Source organism: Telmatherina bonti, assembly GCF_933228915.1.
Source record: "Telmatherina bonti genome assembly, chromosome: 21".
In the NCBI taxonomy this organism is placed as follows: Eukaryota; Metazoa; Chordata; class Actinopteri; order Atheriniformes; family Telmatherinidae; genus Telmatherina; species Telmatherina bonti.
The window spans coordinates 17,958,387-17,980,761 of NC_136630.1; the positions used below are offsets into that span (position 1 = coordinate 17,958,387).

The following is a 22,375-nucleotide window of genomic DNA, read 5'->3' on the forward strand; positions in this document are numbered from 1 at the left end:
AGATATTTGACCTCGATGAAACTTAATGAGTGTGTTGAAAAGAGCAAGAAGACGATTTTAAACATGACTGAAAGCGAGCTTAAAACTGGTCTGGCTTAGTGTAATCAGCACAGCCAACACTGTACAGCAATCAACTCATACAGGTCCCTCCTTGTTGACACAGAGATACATCCTTGTTAAGCCACCACAGTTCATCAAACTGTGTGGAAAGGGCCTCATCTGAACTGAAGATAGATATTTTGCCAAATGTCAATCTAATGTTATTTATGGACCCTACAATCCAATTTGCTGGTGTCTATTACACAAACTGTAATCAATCCATACGTGTAGACATGCTGTTTTGAAGCTCTTCATTGCAAGTCCTGTTTTTCTGCCTCGTTTCTAAAATGACTTACCCAAAATTAATGCTCTGCTTTGCCACAGATATAAGAGCTGAGGGCTATGATCTTTCAAAAGTTTAAAAAAAAAATTCAGGATATGTAAAATTACTACAGAACTGTCAGAATCAAGATATGTTACTGTCACAGAGTACAGTGGAATATTTAAATGGCTACCCCTCTCTAAATTAAATTCATATTACTTTCAATGAAATAAAGTAAATCTGCCAGATTAATTTGATATCTGAAAGTAAACTCCAATAAGGAACTATGCAAAACCTTACAAAATGAGGGAATACTTCAGTTTAAACCATCCCTCATCGTCATGGAAACAACTAAAACCTTCTGATTCGTTTCAAATAAAGGTAATTAATTTGCAGCAGCATTAAAGTTGCTAGTGCTGTTCTCATGTTTTTATCACATGCCTTTATTTTTGCTTGGGGTTGGAATTGTGTTTGGCTTGGGTGATAATTCTTGTTGTAGACTTTTTCTCGTGATGGGGTGGTTAGTCACTAAAGTTAGTAAGGGGCCGCCAAAACATAACCAAACACCAAGTACTCAAGATGGAACAGAACACACCACAAATGTTTATTACATTTTCAGGCAAATTTTGCTACAATACACAGTGAATGATATTTGGAGGTCAAAATGGAAAGTTTTATTTGCCTTTGCTGCTCTTATTTTAAATCAAACACTCAAGGAGCATTTAGGAAAGGTTTACTTGGGACTTTCCCTAAATGCTCATGAAATTGTGAAGGTTACTGTTTACTGGTTAAATAGATTTATTGTCCACTAAAGAAGGAAAACACTTATTTGATAGTTTCATGAAATGCTGAGAAACTGTTTATAAAAAATGTTGACTTTTCAAAGAATAAGTACAACATGTTTAAAGACTCCACTTGAATGTAACGAAACATTTGACCCCACAATGAGTCAAACAAATTTTCCTCCTTCCTAATATATGCCTATGTGGCATATGCTCATGATGCCTAATACAACCTGTAATGATGTTCAATACATATTCTGCCTGTAAAACAATAATTTTCAATTGGTACGTCCTGACCCAAAAGTGCGACACAGACCCATTTTTAGTGGCTTGGGGGTCTTAGAAGGAGTTAAAAACACTGTTAGCTCAGGATTTGCTTCAATCTTTTTGTTTAATTTATATTGAGTTTCTGGTGAAATCCCATTGTTTGTTGTTCGTTCCATGAATATTCTTAGCTAATTTGAGTGTATTTAACATTAAAATGTTTTTCTTTCCATGTCAGTTGCACTGATATGTCCTTTTCAGGAAAACATCAACTGAGATCATTAAAAGTGACTTTCACAAATATCTTTTGGGCTGTTTTATACTTAAAGTTTGATTTAGTGACTGAATAGTATTACTATGTTCACTACATTCAATAGTCAAAGACGCTATATACTTCTGAAGTTTTTTTAAACTATATATTATAAATATTATATTTATATTTTTTAAAGTAATCATCATTAATTCTGTACAACTTCACTGATTTGGTTCACAGCTTGTCAGTAAGGGAATGAGTCTGGAAGCCAGTCAAGAACTGCTGCTCTAAGGGGTAACTTAACAGTGTGATGAAAATTAAATGTCGCTTGTGTGACAGTGACAGTAATAATGACTTTAGCATAATTATTGTTTCCCTTTTTATTCATTTAACCTTTTACAAATTCCACATTCAACAAAGACGACAGAAAACCGCATATATTATTTGCAAACAATAGCAACAGACAAATAAATATCAGTTTACAGTTATTGCATTATAAACCTTCACTGATCCTGTGCCCCATTAACTGAAATGTACAAAAACCATTTACTTTCCCCCTTGGAAATAATGTACATAAAGACTACATATAAAATACATGAGACTGAAATCTAGCCTTGTTCTTAAATGATGGTTCTGTCCTTCAATCCTCCTTCTTCATGATCAAGCAGTGAGAATGATTCCCCACCCAGAAACCAGGCATCATCTTTTCTTTAAAGGAGCTCTTAATCTGTATCAGAAGTTTAACCTCCTTTTCTCCTGTGCCCTCCTCTCCCTCCCTCACTTCCTCCACTGCATAGTAATTAAGTAAGCCAGCAGGCTGGTCAAGATAAACACCAATTATGGAGCACTCAGGAATGTCTCTGATCTCAGCGCTGTGGCCTTTGTGCCAAATATGATAACTGGAACCACTCCATCCTAGACCCCAGGATTCTTCGTTCTCTCCGAAGCCACAGGATCCATCAGTGTTTCTCCTTCCTGCTCGTTCATATGCGACTCCGACCACAACCCATCCGGAAAACTCCACCTCCCAGTAGCCACGGAAGCCAAGGATGCCTTCTTTGCAAAGAACCTTTTGAAACATTGAATTTTAGATTAATTTAGAAATAAATTAACCAATGACTCCACATATTATTGCACAGTAATTAATTTGTGGGGTATCGTTTTACATTGCTTTAAGAGTCATGAAAAAAAAAAAAGATGTCACAATTTCTAACAAAAGAAATGTATATTATCTTTAAACTGTACCTGGGGAGCATACTCGTATCTCTCTGGTCTGTCCAAGACTGGACAAGTGACCTTATCAGTCATACGAGCCACTTTGGCACCAGCCTCTGTGATCCACAGCACCTTGTTTGCTGTTCTATCATCCAAAGACAGGTTAATCCAATCTGAAAGGACAGGAAATAGTATGTGATGACATAAGACTGAGAGACATGACAGGAGAAACCTGAGAAACAACTCAATACAAAAGCCGACGTCCTTACATTTGACTAGATCAGCTCTGCATTTGGGTTCAGGGATGTTTGGCTCATAGACTGGGATCTTTTCTAAGGAGCAAAACCAGTGCATAAAATTTTAAGCATCCAAACAGCACAAAGCAAATAAATAAGGTACGACTCAAGTGGTAAATTGGCTGTCTTACCTGCAGGTGCTTTTCCAGCTTTGACTTTTTTTGCTAAAAAAAAAAAAAAAAAAACAGAGAAAAGAAAAAATAAAAAGATCACTTTTACAAGATCAGCAATAGGATTAAGTTTTTAACTATTACAAATACAGCCTGCAAGGGTAGGTTGCAGGTTCATCTTAACACGCGATGAAGTAAGCTTCTGCAAAAAAATGGGTGTATACTTAGAAAACTATCTGCCTCTGCAGTGTATAAGTAATGGCATGCTTTTTGGTGCCTGTGCTTGGTTCATTTCGGGCACTTGGAATTATTCAGACACCTGAGATGCTGAAGGGTTGGATTTGTTCACACCAGAATGTGGTGTGAAGCTGAGAGTAGATTATCAGGTGTGAGAAGAGACATTATTCTTTTTGCACACATTGCTTACACCTGGGAGATTTAAAAAAAAAAAAAAGCCAGTCAATGATGTGCAAAAATCTATCATTAGTTTTTTATTTAAAACCATAAACAGCTGACTTATGACCAAGTTTAAGTAAGAATTGTATTTGATAATCTGGAACCCTGTTGTCAGACTCATACCTAATATTTTGGTGTCACGTGTCAGAATGTCTCCCATTTTTTTGTCAAGGATGTAGATCAAGAGGAGGGAACACTTAAACCTCGGAGCATTAAGATGTCAGCACTGTCACACATAAGTAATGAGTTATATTTATCAAGAACTATCACCACCTCTAAAATAAACTGCATCGCCATTCACATTTTTTTAAGCTTCTCATTCTTAACAAAGTGAAAAATAAAAGCATATCACGGAAAAACACATTTCTATTACAGAAGTAGAGAAAGAGAGCCCAAGGTGAGCGCAAACATGGCCAGTGCCTGTAAATCAACTTGCCACCATTGTTCACATTTTTCCATCTCAACTATTTTATTTTGTGTGTCACACAGTGTGTGTGTGTGTGTGTGTGTGTGTGTGTGTGTGTGTGTGTGTGTGTGTGTGTGTCACAACTAAATAGACGTAAATTTATCTCTCTGTCAACTGGGGATCCAAAGTGACCATGCAAAGATATTTTGCCACCTGTCTGGACATATCATAAGGTGATGAAAATAACAGTGTTGTATGCCTCATTACAACCTGACACCAAACCAAACATTCAAGCACACCAGGAGCCACTGGGTCAACCTGTATGGGGACACCATTGTCAAGTGTGTGCTGGGGCTTGGCTCATATTTTAATATTCATTATTTAAACTAAGAATGCTACATTTATGTAATCAATAGGCAGTGACTGTACTTGCTGCCAGGCCCTAAAAGCATTGTACACCTATCATGTTGAGCATACAATGGCTCTCAAAAAAATGATTGAGATTTTCATGCAAACATAAACTTCAGTCACCCATCACCTAAAAACTTGCCTCAGAGGATCATAAAAGGCCTGATAGCGATTGATACGCTCTTGAATTAGGAAATATAAAAGATTTCAGCATCATCAGATGCACCAAATTAAACATGTTGCAAGATTATTAAAGAGTTTGATTAGACAGAAGGCAAGCTACGTTTACCTGGTGTACTTGGAGTAGAAGCTGTTATGTGAAATGATGCAAATAAAACTCACCTTTGTCTGACTTCCGAGATTCAGGGATGATTCTGTTGGTGGTAGGCATCTTGATCCTGGCTTAAGGTTTGAGCTGTTGCAGCAAGCCTGTTTAGATTTGATGTGTCGCCCGTCTCTCAGAGTGTGAAGACTTCCTTCGGTTGGTGAGTGAGACAGCGTCATGCAGTTCTTATATACATTTGATGCAGGTCAGAGGTGAAGGATTGTAGCTGGAGGCGTAGACACGAGCATGACAATACTTGCCAATAGGAAAGAAGGAACAGTTGGAGGTTCGTAATCGGATCTGTGCATGTTTGGTTTTACCTTAAAAAGGTCCGATCAATGCTTTGCTGTTTCTAGGACACTCCTATGACCGCATAAACTCCTCATTCTCTCTGCATTGCTGTGCAAAGTGACCTTGTCACTTTGCACAGCGAGGCAGTGATGCATTGAGGCTGGTCAGGATGGTTGGATAACGGAAGCGCACATTAACACGTGAATTCTATGAAAGCAGGTATCAGGGTCATTAGGAGTAAACGTGGAACACTGAACAATTAGCCCCTAATTGTGTGCTTTTAGTCTCCACTTAAAAAATGATTAACAAGAGAAGTGAGTACACACACCGAGAACATACAGGATAATGGTGTTAACTTTTACTTAACTTTTTCTTAAAGATGGAGTATGTAAGATTTTCAATATTTAAAAAAAAAATTAACTAAAAAATAATTATAATCATAATTAAATTTTTTAAACATGTAGGTTTCAGTCTCTCCATATTTGATGTGTTATTAAATTACAAGTTTAATTAATGACATAGACCCTTCTTAAATGTTTGCCTACCAGTAAAAAAAAAAAGTGCTTTTTGTCATTTGTCATTGATTAAACTTGTAATTTAATAACGCATCAAATATGAACAGACTTGAACCTACATGTTCAAAAAACTTTCTAATTATGATTGTAGTTATTCTATTAGTTCATTTATTTTGAAAATATTGAAAATCTTACATACTCCACCTTTAAAGCACTTTAAAAATAACGTAAAACAGAATCCATTCACCTCTTTAAAATGGAATATCTAGTCAAATATTCATCCTTATAACTTCATAGCTTCTGGTTTTAACATATCAAGTCCTATGGCCAAGCACCTCCTAATATCAGACCTTCTACAGCCCCATGTCTCCAGCAGGTCCCCGGGATAGTGTGATCAAGGTCTGCTGGTTGTTAAAAACAGCAACAACACATCTATTTAAACTTGCTTTTACTTGGTTTTATTTATATGTATGTTTTCTGTGTAGTTTTGTGTTTCATTGTTTGATACGTTGGGATTATTGTCTTTAAAGTTGTTATACAAATAAACATTTCCTTTTAATTTTACTTTTTTTCATGAATCTCCCACACTTGAAAATATATATTCTTTGGAGGGGATGAACTTAGATTTAAAGAAATATTCCAGCAAGAGACAATTCCTTTGCTAAGAAAGGAGAGATGATTACTTTATATGTAAAAAGGAGCAGAAGAAAAGTCAGTATATCTAATGGACACTAAACAGATGCAGTTCCTAAAATTTTAAAATTGTTTTGAAAAAATAGCTGATATCTGTAGTAACTTATTTCGATTGGCATATGAGCAAAGTTTGGTGAGGCTGGTTTTACAACTGAACATCAACAACAAATCAGTCTACTTTGTTATGTAAAGTAGGTTCAACATTAATAAAAAAAAAAACAACAGAAATGCAGCAACAAGCAAAAAAATATGCATTTCAAATTACTGCTCAGTAAAAGAAAGAAAAAACATCAACAAATGCACTGCACTGGTTAAAATAAGCAATAAACTTCCATCCAAACTCTGCAACGGCTATAAAAATTCTAAGCAGATACTGTTATTACAAGCATTTCAGTCATAAAACTTGTTTGAGACTTGAAAATTAAGTTATTAAGGTCTGCTAAAACATCAGGGGCAGAAAATTGTAGTTGACTTGAAACAAAGACTTGATCAGAATACATACAAGAAAGTTTTTGTGGTTAGTCGTTTTATTAAGTCACTGTATTTAGGTTATTACAGTCTTACTGTTACTAAGACTGGAGCTCTCTTGGTTCATCATGCCAGACTTAACTACACTCTTACCCTGCATCATAATTTCAGATATTTATCATCACAAGTGCCTTAAGACACATAAACTGGGTTAAAAGAAAAGGTATGTTGCTGATCATAAACCCCGTCTTAGCTCTCCCCTCCAGGCAGTGTTTCAGAGGTGTTTACTGTTCCTGGCAATCTGCCAAACCTCGTGTCAAGGCTACCTCGTCCTTCTTATGTTCCAGCCTGCCCCAGCTGATGAGTGACAGAGCACTGATTGCAGTGCAGCCGACATATTAAACAATACATACCGGACATGTTACAGTGTAAAAACTGTCCAAGCCAGATGGGACGCTTTGAATGTAAAGAGAGGTAAAGGGACGCAGATTAACAGGGCTGCGTGTGCACATTAAAATTGCTCTAATTCTCCTCTCACATGGCAGTCATAAAACAGAGGTATTTATTGCTTAAAACATATTGACAGACAGGCAATCAGTGATGCAGGACATTCTTTTTTTGTAACCATATTAAAAAAAAAGATATAGGTCAGAATTTTATTTTGAATTACTTATCAAAACTCTTGTTTTGACTTTGAAATTATCACATAATCCATAAAATGCACAATTAAGATGGGCAGATTTTAAGGATGCTGAATCTAATACCAAAAATAATGAAAGGAAAAGAAGAAAAAAAAAAAAAAAAAAAAACCGAAACAGAAGCTAAATAGTTCAGATAGATTTATTAACAAGTTTAATGGTAACTACTGCTCTTTAAAAGTACACCAAATTGAAGATCCATACATTGACTGATGTTTCAATGAAAACCAACAAAGAGAAAATAAACAAACAAACTCCAAAGCAGTTCATCCTGTGTGATGTACTGAATGTTCTGCACAGGTTGACCTTAGTCCTTGGTGGGTATGATTACAAAGACATCATGAGGTAATTGTACCAACAAATTGGGAATCACTTAGACAAATGTGGGTCAGTGGGTCAGATACTGGCGGTGACATTCATATCCCAGTTTGGCAGACTCTGTGGCGCGCCTATTAGACAGAACATCATCTTCTCATACCTTACCAAAATTTCTGTTGAGGCAGTCCCAGGGGGTCACCACAACCCTATAAACCCCCTTTCCTGAAGGTATATAAAGAAGATGTGTTTCATCTAACATTTCACCACTGACAGACACCAAAATTCTGCATCTACATATATTTTCAATAACCAGTAAATATGCCTACCAGTACAGCCACCATGAGAATCATGGATGCAGATGGCAGATTTGGTGAGTGAATAACTGTCGATAATGAGCAAAGAGTTCATTAATAGGATTCTACCTTCATGTTCGGCAGTGGCTGAGAGTTAATAACTTTAAGAGTGTTAAAAGTTGTTTTTTTCCCTGAAATCATGTTCATCAGTAAAATATTCTGTCTGTAAAGCGTCTTGAGATGGCACTGCCGTGATTTGATACTACTATATAAATAAAGCTGAATTTAATTGAAAATTGAATTGAAATATGTTCTTCTTATTTATAGGGAAAAAGTCCAAAGTGAGGGTTTTCAAACAGGTTAATATAAAGAAAGTAACATAAAACTATGCTTTGACATCTTTAAACATTCTGCTGCAAACTTATGTATGCTGATGTTTGTCTTTATGACCCTTCTGCCCTCACTGAGAAAAGACCCCAGTCTAAACGCCCAACATCCATGAACTCACATGCAAATGTGATTTTCTAAATTTTAAAAAATAATAATTTCCTTCTTTTATTCAGTCAAATGTTCTCATTTTTGCATGTAGTTGTTCTTTTTGTCTGTTATGGCTAAATCTATTCACACCATGGACTGGATCAACCTTTCCCTAATTGAAATGACATCAAATAAGGTGTTGTGTGGCTCACAGAGAACACATTTAAAGTGTCACACATGACAGGTCAGGTTACTTGCCCTGTGTTGGACAGACCAGAGAGATATGAGCACACCCCACAGGTACGTCCTGAAATTATAGCCACAAATCAAAATACACATGTTTTCTACTGTTGTGGTAATGATTGCATCCTTTTTTTCGTAAAAGGTTCTTTGCAATAAAGGTATCTCAGGCTACAGTGCTCACTGGGAAGTAGAGTAATCAGGCTGACTTGTGGTCAGAGCTGCATATGAACAGGTGGGAAGAAAGGGAAGAGATGGACCGTGTGGACTGGCAGATAATAAAAACTCTGCGGTCTTAGTTGGGGTGGATCACACTATAGGGCATGGTTCAATGGCAACAATACAGGAATCAGGATTATCCCCCAGTCCACAACAATCGGGGTTTGCCTTGACCATCCAGCTGGTGTTATGATTTTTTATGCAGTTGAAAAAAGGTGAAGAGGGTGGCAATACCAAGAAGGAGATCCATTTCCATTTCTCCTACATGTCCTTCCTTTCTAAAATATTGATCATCTTTAATTGTGGTATTACTGATATTTTCAGTCATTTTTAAAGTAATGCATTTGTGTAAATGAATTAATTAAAAGGTCTGTATTGGATTGGACTATGATTCATAAGATTTATTGTATACTGTTTTTAATTTCTGTATTAAAATGACTTTTTAAAAATCAGTGCAATGAGTTATTTAATCAAAGCGTTTTAAGCAATGGTTCCTAGAGTTGGCCTCAGTTGTGATAAACTCTGCCTTCTTGTAGATATTTAGTACCTGCCAATCAAAACAGTACACATATGGAATTTTGAGAATAAATTAATTTAAACAGATGGGAAAAAATGACTCCACCACAGTTGCCATGCAGTAAACATGATCTATCCATCCATCCATCCATCCATCCATCCATCCATCCATCTTCTGCCGCTTATCCGGGGTCGGGTCGCGGGTTCAGCAGCCTAAGCAGGGAAGCCCAGATTTCCCTCTCCCCAGCCACATTTGCCAACTCTGCGGGGGGGATCCCGAGGCGTTCCCAGGCCAGCCGAGAGATATAATCCCTCCAGCGTGTCCTGGGTCTTCCCCGGGGTCTCCTCCCAGAGGGACGTGCCTGGAACACCTCACCAGGGAGGCGTCCAGGAGGCATCCTAACAATATGCCCGAGCCACCTCAACTGGTTCCTCTCGATGCGGAGGAGCAGCGGCTCTACTCTGAGCCCCTCCTGGATGACCGAGCTCCTCACCCTATCTCTAAGGGTGAGCCCGGCCACCCTGCGGAGGAAACCCATTTCAGCCGCCTGTATACGAGTATGTATGACCTATTAAACTTAAACTGTTTTATGTACCAGACTGTAAACATGTTTATTTCTGCTGTGAAGTTGACCTTATTAACATGGGACTGTATGGGGATTGACTCCCTTTTGCAGCCCCAAGCAGATGAGGGGGGAACTGTAACTTTTTGGCTTCATCTTCAACCTTTAGATAAGTCCTGCAAAAAAAAAAAAAAAAAAAGAAAGAAGAAAGAAGAAAACAAATCTACATATTATCTGTAATGCTGCAGATATTGCACTGAAATCCTGGGAACTTGAAATTATTGTAGTGTTACTTTAATCTTTCTAATACCATTTAAAAAAAAAAAAAAAGTAAATTCCATTAAAAAACAAAAAATGCACTGACACAAATGAAGACAATTATAATTTGAACATGTGGGCTACTTGCTCATTACTGTTTATGTTGGTTGGATGCAGTAACGTTTCTTACCAGAACATTGCCCGATCCATTACAGTACAATAAGTTCACATAATCCATCCTGGTACCATACCTCCATCAAATAGACATGCAGACATTTCGACAGGTTTGTGTCTACTCAGCCCATTGAAAAACAAACAATATGTTCCAGCACATTTCTGTCTCAACCAAGATAGACTTTTCTAAGGTGCAGTAACGCCTCTCTCAGACCAGCCTTTCATGTGCATTAATCACTGTTGGTCACCTTGTTGCCAGTTCACTGGTTTTCTTTCATAGATCACTTTCAGATTGTACCCTTCACTGTGATCATAGAATATGACCTGCAGCTTTGAAAATATTGCAACCCGGCTGTCTAGCCAACACAATTTGATGTTTACTAATTTTTATGATTTCCCATATTTTCCGCTGTCAACACATAATTTCAGAAAAAAAAAAAAATTAATCAGAAATTATTATACATTCAAATAAAACTAAAAGTGAGTACACAGTAGCATCTACAATGGCAAAACATTTTTTATAATTCTGTTCTATTATATCTATTGCTGAAGGTTAATAGTTTAAAAAAAACAAAAAAACAAAAAAACAACTCATCATGCAAGGTATGTTATTAAAGTAAACAGTTATGCCAGAAACAAACATATTTAAGGAAGAAAGCAGGGGAAGACAGGGAGATAAAATTGCTTGCAAAATAAGTTTGGTTTGTTTGCAGCTATAGTGAGGGTAGTTTTCATTCTTCTTTTATTTGAGTGGATGAAACAGACACTTTTGTAAAACTACATTGTTGCATATTTTATTCACGTGATTAATACTGATTCATAAATACAAACGCGCAGCACTAAAACAGTCTTCCATCAATGTTGTGAAGTGCTCAAGCTGTGCCATATCTACAGCTGCTCTAGATCTTTCACTCTCCACCTTCACTGTTAACACCAAGAGGGTGGAGCCAGGGGATCAGACTGCTGACATGAAAGGAAATCTCGAGAGGCAATAAACAAGACTACATGTGAGTACACAAATAGGGCCATTGAGGGAGTACAGACACAACGAGGGAGAGGAGCTGACAAGTTAGACTGATGACAGAGGATGTTGGACTAAACTCAATTCACGGAACTGAGTTCAAATGAATTTATTCATTATATGTTTTTAAAAAGTTGGGTACAAAATGTGGACAGGACAAGACAGATCAAGATAGGAGATTGCCAAATGCAAACAACATCCTTTGTATTAAAAAGATTGACCGCTAATTAAGTTTTGTGGCACGGTGCATTATCCTGGAAGTATGGGGGTGCATTGGTCATAAAGGGTAGTCATGGTTAGCAAAAGCGCACAGGTAGGCCGTGACATTTAAATGATGCGCAATCGATGCTAAGGCACAATGTGTTGTGTGTTCTGAGAAAGTATTCTCCATACTTTGGTTGTGATTAGTGGCTTTTTAAGTTGCTGTTGTATCATTGCCTGCCATTCTGCAATTGTATTCTGAGCTCTGAAAACAGCACGGCATTGTGGTTTAGACAACCGCTGCTCACTGGATAATTTATCTTTTTCAGACTATTTTCTGTAAAACCAAGAGATGGTGGTTTGTGAAAATCCCAGTAGATACTCAGACCAGTCCTTCTGCCACAACCACTCCAAGTTTAAAGTCATAGTAAATTCCTTCTTCTCTATCCTGATGTTTAGGTATCAGCAAATAATCTTGACCATGTATGATGCCGCTACTTTTTCATGAGGGGGCTGGGGGGGCTGGAGGTGGGGGAGAGGGGTAGCTATTACTGTTAACAAACAATATAATAATTGTACATAAAATCAGCAACCAGTAAGTACATACAAAGCTTCACATTGTGTGTATAGTGTGTGTGTGTGTGTGTGTGTGTGTGTGTGTGTGTTGTTGCAGACTGAAACAACATGAACTAATAATAATTTGTTTTAAAGGTTTCCCCAAACCTGCCATTTATATTGTGACTCCAGCTAAAACAAATCACAGTGATTGTTACTGACAGAGGGCTTTTTTAATTCTCTTAGTGTCAACAGTTTGGATTTTGTCTCCCCCCAGCGGATTTCAAGTGTATCAGCAAGTTGTGTCAATAAGCCAGATGTACAATTAGCATTTATTAGCATCTGCATTGATATTTTCACGATATTCTATATACCCTTTATTGCATTATTATTATTTATTACATTATTAACATTTTGGAATCAGAGTTTTAAAAAAACAGGCTTAATTCTAGCAGCCGGTCATAGAGCTAATCTGAAACGTGATTTAAACAAAAAAATCTGTCTTCAGTTCTCATCTCTCAATGGATTACAAAGCACTTCTGCCACTTGTACCATAGACCATCAGTAATAGATAAGTAATAACATTTTTAAAGGACACATTTTTGCTTAATAAAAATATTTCTGCTCTTTGACCTGCTACCATGACCGTAGGTTTAGTTAATTACTAATTGATTATTAGATTATTTTGTAATGCAAGAAAAAAACAAAAAACAAACTACAAACTGACACTTATAAAGTAATATAGCAGCATTAAATGAAAACATGAGGGATAATGTTCCAGTTTCAGTGTTTTAGTGATTAAAATCTGCTTTTATCCACTGCATTTATTTCACATCAGTAAGGTGGACCAGTGGGCCCATTACAGTCCCACTTATCTATGTTAAACAGAAAAAGTTTAATGGTGGGATTTTTCAAGGCCTAAAACCATAAAGAAAATCTACTCAGAGAGCAGTTTTCTTTGTCCAAACTCCCTTTCAAGGATATTATTCCTATGTGCCTTGGAATCAATGTCTGTAATATTATAATCTGGTAAAATATCATCCTTGTGTTAGTTTGAATGAGTAGTTTATGTAATAAATTTAGCCCTGAACGTTTTAGAGTAATTTAGTTTAATGGCCTGTCTCTTGATCCAAGACAGCAATCAATTCAAATTGTGAATAAATTACATAAAAAAAAAGGTAAAAAGTGTTCGTAAGTATTCATTCATTCATTCATTTTCCAATTCAGGGTCGCGGGGAAGCTGGAGCCTATCCCAGCCGGCTTTGGGCGACAGGCAGGGTACACCCTGGACAGCTCGCCAGTCCATCGCAGGGCCACACACAGAGAGACGAACAACCACACTCACGCTCACACTCACTCCTAGGGACAATTTAGAGTGACCAATTAACCTATCATGCATGTCTTTGGATCAAATCAAATTAATCAAATCAAACTTTATTTGTATAGCACTTTTCGTGCTTAAAAACAATACAAAGTGCTTTACATTATAAAACAATTTACATCAAAATAGATAAAACACTAACACACATACACATCCCCTTTCACCCACCCACAACCACCCTCACCCATGCCCTATTTGCCCTGTAACAGTTAAAAGAAGATGAATGAATGGCCAGGTGCATTTGCACCAGATGTGCACCAGATAAGGAAACGGTATTCTCAGGGAGCCTCTACACAAAGGGCTACCCCCAACCAAGACCACCCAGGCCATCACCATGGGGGCCACCCGGGTCCGGGCAGACAGGACCCACGCCACAACCGTAAAGCTGCAGCGCTGGATCACGACCCACCAGACAGGGACAGCCCCCACAGCAACACCCATGCAGTCAGAGCAGGGGCAGCCCTCGGCGAAGAGGACCCCGATGAGGAGAGAGCTGGAGTGATAACTAAACAAAAATAAAATCCATTAAAATAAAATAATAAAATCTATACTATGTAAATCAATATATAAAATATATAAATAAATAAATAAAATTAACTAAAAAGAAAGATAAATATGGGTTAATATAAGAATGTTAAAACTTAGTTATAAGCTAAACTAAAAAGGTAGGTCTTGAGCTTTTTTTTTAAAAACATCAACAGTCTCTGCAGCCCTGAGGCCCTCAGGCAGGCTGTTCCATAGGCGAGGCCCGTAATACTGAAATGTGGCCTCGCCATATGTTTTGGTACGAACTTTAGGAAGAACTAAAAGGCCGGTACCTGAGGACCTCAGGGTCCGCGAGGGTTCATACCTTAAAAACAGATCAGATAAATAAGAAGGCCCAAGACCATTAAGACATTTATAAACCACATCAGTGATGGTGGGAGGAAGCTGGAGTACCCGGAGAGAACCCACGCATACACGGGGAGAACATGCAAACTCCACACAGTAAGGCCACTGACCAAACCAGCCAAGGATTGAACCAGCAACCTTGCTGTGAGGCCACAGTGCTAACCACTGCGCCACCGTGCAGCCCGTGTTTGTAAGTAAATATGAGTAAATATTGAGAGTAATTTCATGCTAAAAACAGTTCAAATGTTTCAGGTTTGAGATCTAATCAGGGTGAGACATCTACATCTCAACAATCTTTGTCATATTGTATGTACATCTACCTGAGTGAGTGAGCGCTCTTATCATACAACAGTCTTTGGCGTTTTTCTCCATTAATGCCTGTCAAAGTGACTTGGATGAGTTTTCTTTTCTAAATCTTTGAAATGAATTAATGTCATCATTCAGAATTGTACGCATTCCTCAACTTGGTTGTTTTTTGTTTTTTTTATCATAAAACTAAAAAAAAAAATCCTGTTTTAGTTGTGACTTTTTTAGTTTCTGAATAAAAAACATTTTCAGTCACAACCCTTTTACTTCACAACATGGGTCAAAAAATGACCCATCTCCATTTTATGTGTTATTTAATGTGTGTTACAATGATATTTAGTTGAACATTAACTTCCTTGGTTTTATATAACACAAATCAATTTTATTTTTCCATTTTTACTTTATAAACAAATACAACCATTATATTTCTACACCAAGTTTACACACACACACACACACACACACATACATTTACGGCACAATCTGACATGGAAGTCATGAACTGTGAGAAGAACTTAGCACAGCTACCTTTGCATCTACATGTAAGTAATGTCTTTCCATTGTTCTAATGTTACTTAAAAACTATGCTATGATGACAATGATTTGTGAAAGATTACTAAATATAATATTTATACTTACCTACTTACTTGGAGAGTGGGTATCTTAGAATGATAAAAGTTACTATTAGCTCGCTTGCTGTTGATTCTGTTTCAGTTAGCTAACTATTACAGTTATCTTAATCAATGAGCCAGAGTGTCCTCATCAGAGGGCTCATCAGATGAATCTTCTGTATCATTAGAGCAGTCCCTTCAAGAAGCTAGTTAGCCTAACTAACTATGAGATAAGCATTTCATTATTGTAATAATAATAATAATGATAATAATAATAATAATCTGTGATGGACTGGTGACCACGGTGTATCCTACGTCTTTCCAAGTGATTGCTGGGATTGGCTCCAGCTTCCCGTGACCCTTAATTGGACTAAAGCAGTTTGGAAAATAAATCAATAAATGAATAATAATAATATTAATGGATTAGATTTATATAGTGCCTTTTAAAGCACCCAATGTGTTTCACACTTAACCCATTATTTATTCACCACCCATTCATACTTGGTGATGATAAGCTACATGTTTCGTCACAGCTGCTCTAGGGCACACTGACGCAAACGCAGCAACCAGTACACACCAGCAGCCTCTCCAACTAACACCAAAACATTAATTGACATTCATACACCAGAGATGCAACACTGGAGGCAAAGAGGATGAAGTGTCTTGACCGGGGACACAACGACAGATTGACTGGGGGAGCAGGATTCAAGCCGCCAACCTTCGACTCATTGGATGAGCTACTCGATCCACTTAGCCACTTTCGTCATTTAAATGAGATTGTCAAAGGCTTAAATTAATTTGTTTGATATTTCATTGTAGGCCAATACCTTTCCTTCTTTATTTCATTTATTCAAATAGCTTTAAGTGATGTTCTATGTTTTTATTTTAGTATTTGCAAGAAAAAAGGAAATCAGTTTAATCTGTTTCTGTACTACAGAATAATTCAATAATCAGATTATTTAAAACAAATAAATGGTAGTTTGTGCTCCAGCTATGTGTTCAGTTAAATGTGATTTTGTTTGGCAAATTTCACCCATGTCCAGTTGTTAAATTGCAGATATAGCTTAGTTCATCAGCTCCTGCTGTTTACTGATAGTGTGACCGAATGAAAAATAATCATGTTACAAGTATTACATCCAAAAATGTTTGATTCCTCTCACAGTTTAAGTAATGACATGATTAAAAAATTAAGTTGTTTAATTTCACATCACACTAGAATGAATGGGTCATTATTCCATAGATTGACAACTTTACCACATTCTACAATAGACCACGCCTTTTCAGATCAGATAGTTTACACCTAAATCAAACAGGTTCCCATCTTCTAGCCTTGAACATTGATCTCACCCTCCACTCCTGTAAAGCTTTTTCATGTTGACGGTCCAACCACTACACACCCGCTCAAGTCAAAACACCCTCTCTGACACATCATATACCTGCACATATTACCAGCAGAAATGACAAAGATTTCTATCCATATTTACATACCCTTGCTGTTAGATGTCTCTGGCCCATACACATAACCCCTAGTACAAACATCGATCAAACATTCCTGCGAGACTGAACATGGCTCTTTTAAATGTCAGATTATCACTTTTAAACAAATCTTTTCTCATTAATGATCTGATTTTAGATAACAACATTGACTGTCTCTTTTTAACTGAAACCTGGCTTGGTGCAGATGCACAAATTGTTCTCACTGAAGCGTTGTCCCTCAATTTTAATTTTTTATTTTCTACCAGAGAAGGTAAAAAAGGTGGTGGAACAGCCTCAATTATGCAATAGTCATTAGCAGCACAAATATTATCCCTGCAAAACTATTCTTCATTTGAACAACACTCACAAGCACTATTTATAGGCCACCAAATCCTCCCTCCCTCATGTTTAAAGAATTTTCTGATTTCATATCAACCATACATCTTAAACATAATATGATTTTAATAACTGGTGATTTTAACCTTCACATTGATAACAGTAGTGATCCTTATGCCAGAGAGTTTTTAAACATTTTAAACAGCATGTTACACAGTCTACCCACAACAGAGGACACACCTTGGATTTGGTCATAACTTATGGCCTGACCACTGGTGTGTCCTCTCTTGTTGACCTGGCTGTGTCAGACCACTACTGTGTGTTTTTTTTAACATCATCAGCTCTATAAAACAGGACGCTTCAGTGAGGACTGTGAGGAGGCGATATATTACTTCTGAAGTGGCTGCAAATTTTATTAATATTCTATCTGGAACTCCTGCTCAGATTTTTCCTGCATCATGTGATTTTATCGTCGACCATTTTAACAACAAATTAAAGTCGGCAATTAACTCAGCAGCTCCAATATTAAGAACTAAATTCAGAACACAATGGAGAAATGAGGAAATAAAAGAGTTAAAGAGAAGCTGCAGGAGAGCAGAGAGGAAATAGAGGAAAACAAAACTAACAATCCATCAGGACATTTTAAAGGAACAACTTAAAATTCATAATAACAAAATCAAACTGGAAAGAACACTCTATTTTTCAAACCTCATCAAAGATAACAAAAATAATCGAAAATTTCTTTTTAAAACCATTGATATTTTAATGAACACAGATAGTAACAAGTCCTCCATGCAGCCATCAGACGCTGCATGTGAGGACTTTGCAGACCACTTCAGAAGTAAGATCAATGCTATTAGATCTTTTATCTCAGCATAATGTTGATCTTAATCGATCTGAAGCATTGTTTTTATCTGAGGAAACACTGGAGAGTTTTGTTCTGGTTGATGCAAAGATGCTTGGTCGAGTTTTCTCCCAGCTAAATCCAACAACCTGCCTTTTTGACCTGATTCCCACATCGCTTTTAAAAACTTTTTATGGTTTCTTTGAGTGTGAGCTTTTAGACATAGTAAACTACTCTCTTCAGATGGGTGTCTTCCCTTCTGCTTTTAAAACGGCGGTGGTAAGGCCCCTTCTGAAGAAGGGTGGCTCAGATCCAAACATGGTTGATTATTACCAACCTGTATCCAACTTACCGTTTTTAAGTAAAGTAATAGAAAAAGTTGTTTTTACTCAATTACACGAGTTTTTGAATAAACACAACATTTTGGGACTAACCACAGTACGGAGACGGCCCTCTTAAAGATTGTTAGTGACCTTAGATCTAGCCTGGACTCACAGAAACTTTCTGTTCTTGTTCTACATTCTTGTCCGCATTCGATACAGTAGATCATCAGATTTTATTAAACAGACTCAGAAGTCTGGTGGGCCTCTCAGGAACTGCTCTTAAGTGGTTTTATTCCTACCTCTTGGATCGACAATTTTTTGTAAGTATGGATACATGCTCCTCACGAACCTATGAAATAAAACGTGGGGTTCCCCAAGGATCAATTTTAGGCCCGTTACTTTTTAACCTGTATATGTTACCACTTGGGGACGTCATCAAGAGACATGGCGTTGATTTTCACAGCTATGCTGATGATACACAGCTTTACATCGCCGTGTCCCCTGATAACATTAAGAGCCACTTAATGTTCTTTTAAACTGTATTTCAGATATAAAGTCATGGATGGCAGCAAACTTTTTACGGCTCAACCAGGACAAAACTGAAGTTTTAATTATCGGTCCTGAAGGCAAGAAAGAGATCCTTTTATCAAAATTACAACATTTTAATCCTGCCCAGTGTGTGAGAAATTTGGGTGTTCTTCTTGACTCTGAGCTGGATTTTATTCCACACATAAAAAATGTAACAAAAACAGGTTTTTATCATCTAAAAAATATTGTCAGAGTCTGCCCATTTCTCTCTCTTGCCAGCACAGAGGTGCTGATGCATGTTTTTATTTCCAGTAGATTGGATTACTGTAACGCCCTGCTCTCTGGTCTTCCTAAAAAGTCTCTTTCCAGCCTACAATTACTACAGAATTCAGCGGCACGAGTTCTGACGAGGACCAAAGGGCGGGAACATGTGACACCAGTTTTAGAATTGGTGCATTGGCTTCCTGTGTGCTTCAGGATTGATTTTAAGATTCTTTTACTTGTTTATAAATGTCTTAATGGGCCTTCTTATTTATCTGACTTTCTTTTTGATTATGAGCCTTCGCGGACCCTGACGTCCTCTGGTACTGGCCTTTTAGTGGTTCCTAAAGTCAGAACTAAGACATACCTCTTTCCATTGTTATGGTGCTCAACTGTGGAACAGCCTGCCAGAGAGCTTCAGGGCCGCGGAGACTGTTGATGTTTTTAAAAGGCTCAAGATACACCTTTTTAGCTTAGCATTTAACTGAATTTTATTCTACTTTATTTACTTATCTTAATTTACTTCATTTATTAATGTATTTATCTTTAAATTGTTTTATTAGATTTTTTATTTTTAATACATTATTATGAAGTCCTTCTATATATATATATATGTATATTTTCTTTTATTGTTGCTCTTATTTCTTACTGCTTCTTAAGGTTATTCATCTTCTGGTTTTAACTCCAGTGTTTTCCTTATGGGGATCCAGCACGCTGGGAGCCCTGCCTGTTTGATCTGACTGTTGCCATGACGACCGCTGCTGTTGTGGTGGCGCGGGGTCCAGCACTGCAGCTTCACGGCTGCAGGGTGGCCCCTTTGCTGCCTGGGAGTTGTGCGGTTGCCGTGGCAGTGGCCCCTATGAGCATGCAGGGGACTTGCTCCTGGTGTGAATGGATCCCTAGATATTGTTTCCTCACATCAGCAACAAGTCAGAATTTTTATCACTCAATTAATGTTTTTAGTTGTTTTATTAACCAGCATTCAGTTAAAGAGACAGTATTTAGGGAATGATGGTTTTTCGGGGAATGTGGGTGGGTGGGTGTGGGGGGGTTCTTTGCTCTATGTCCTTGTGTGTGTGTGTGTGTGAGTGTGTGGAAAGAGCTTGTGTCTATTATTTTTAAATGCCTTTTTATCCACTGTTTGTTTTAATCCTCATGATGCACGTGCAACATGCATGTACTGGTGTTAAATAACATGACACAGTTCTCATTTAAAGAGAGCTAAACAAACAGACTTAAATTAGCCACAAGCAGAATTAAAACAATTGGAACTAATATGTGAAAACACTAACAGGAAAAGTAAAGTTCTCAGGAAGAAAATGAATGAAATAGGTGACATTCCTATAAAAGTTATGCAGAAAAGTTTGCATTTACAAAACAGAAATATGAGGGGTGGATGGACAGTCAGAAAATTATTGTAAAACTGAAAAGCAAAAGGCAGATAATTCAATCTACAAAATCAAAAACCTAGTGATTATATTGATATAGTAAAAAAAAAAAAAAAAAGGAAAGCTCCATAAGACAGTTTAAAGATATATTGAGAAAGTAAAATTCAGTTCAAATTCAGGCAGAAACAGCACATAACATGTTGATGAATAAATTCTGAAATAAATTAAGATATGAAACTTCATATTTTACTCTGGACAGAATTTTTTTAAAAAAAAGTCACCAAAACACTTTATTTGTATGTTGGAGGCAGTGTTCCTTGAGACAAATGATTTTAATATCTTCTGATCTTTTATCTCTTTTTGGCAGGAAGTTTAAAATAATATTGAAATTAATATTCCAAATAGGAATTCAGTTTGAGCTTACATCTCAACTCAGCCAGGTGTAAACTTGACCGCGAATGCCTTTGTGACATTACCTTCACCATCCACAAGATGGCGGCAACATATCATAAATGAATAGAGGAAGAACTGAATGACTAAAATAAATGTAAGATTAACTTTTTTTTTTTTATTAAAATAAAACATAAAAACATTTAATTTGTATATTGAATTTCTTTAATTTCATGTTCAACTTATAAAACATTTACTTTTAGTCCCTCTTTTAATAAACTTTAATAGACACTATGTTCCATTATGATGTTTATTTATAAGTAGGAACAAATCATTTACAAATTTATTATACAGGTTTGGAAAAGGTGCCAGATCTTAATAGCTGTTAATATGTGTGTGTATATATCTATCTATCTATCTATCTATCTATCTATCTATCTATCTATCTATATATATATATATATATATATATATATATATATATATATATATATATATATATATATATATATATATATATATATATATATATATATATATATATTTATATATACACAAAAAAAATGCTAGTGTTTCAGCACTTTGTGTGAAGATTTCAATTACTTGTGTGTAGGTCAGAGAAGCAAACAAACATGGATCCTCACTGCTCATCTTAGCAGCTACAACCCACACAGCTGAGGCTATAAAATGTGGTAAAACAAGGTCATACTGTTAGCAGGTATTAAAAAGATTTCATTTTCTGTTTGGAAAAGCAAATTATAAATTATATCTGTGACTGTTTCTGACATTTTTTATCTGTAAAAGTACCCAGATATTTATAGTTGTCCTCAAATTCAATTCCCTTATCAGATTGTCGGATGGGTTTGGGAGCAGCCAGTAAACTTTTAGAATGAATTACACCAAGACACAAAGTCACCAATAACACAGTCAAGCCTTCTCCTGGAACATATTACAAGTGAATCATCTACAAACTTGATAAGAAGTCTGTCGAAATATTTGCTCTGTCAGTCATGAGAATGAATGAAAGCAAAACAGAGGAGGAACAAATCTAATCAAGGTGAGAAAGGTACATAGAGAGCAAAGTGAATAAGAAAAATGGTAACTCAATCTTCATTACATCTAACAAATGATTTAAAAAAGGCTTATTGTAAAAAAGTTAGGTCAATTTAACCAGATTAATGAGCAGGAATGTAAGTGAGCACCTCCATGCTTGTGCTCCAGAATGCTTATTAAACACAAACCTCTTCTGTTTTACATTTATTGA

General features: G+C 36.7%; 1 protein-coding gene across 2 annotated transcripts; it reads right to left on the bottom strand.

Annotated features, from left to right (window-relative positions):
• Nucleotides 1-2,056: 2,056 nt before the first annotated feature.
• LOC306772078 (stonustoxin subunit beta) lies at nt 2,057-5,028 on the bottom strand. Of its 2 annotated transcripts, XM_079261477.1 has the most exons (5): nt 4,894-5,028; nt 3,303-3,335; nt 3,145-3,207; nt 2,906-3,048; nt 2,057-2,729 (listed from the first exon to the last, which is right to left on the bottom strand). In XM_079261477.1, the coding sequence occupies exons 1-5, from the start codon at nt 4,940-4,942 to the stop codon at nt 2,301-2,303; spliced, it is 717 nt and encodes a 238-aa protein (XP_079117603.1). In that variant the 5' UTR covers nt 4,943-5,028; the 3' UTR covers nt 2,057-2,300. The 2 variants fall into 2 exon arrangements, with proteins under 2 accessions (XP_079117603.1, XP_079117602.1); XM_079261476.1 differs by having other exon boundaries at nt 2,906-3,207.
• Between the last annotated feature and the right edge of the window lie 17,347 nt (nt 5,029-22,375).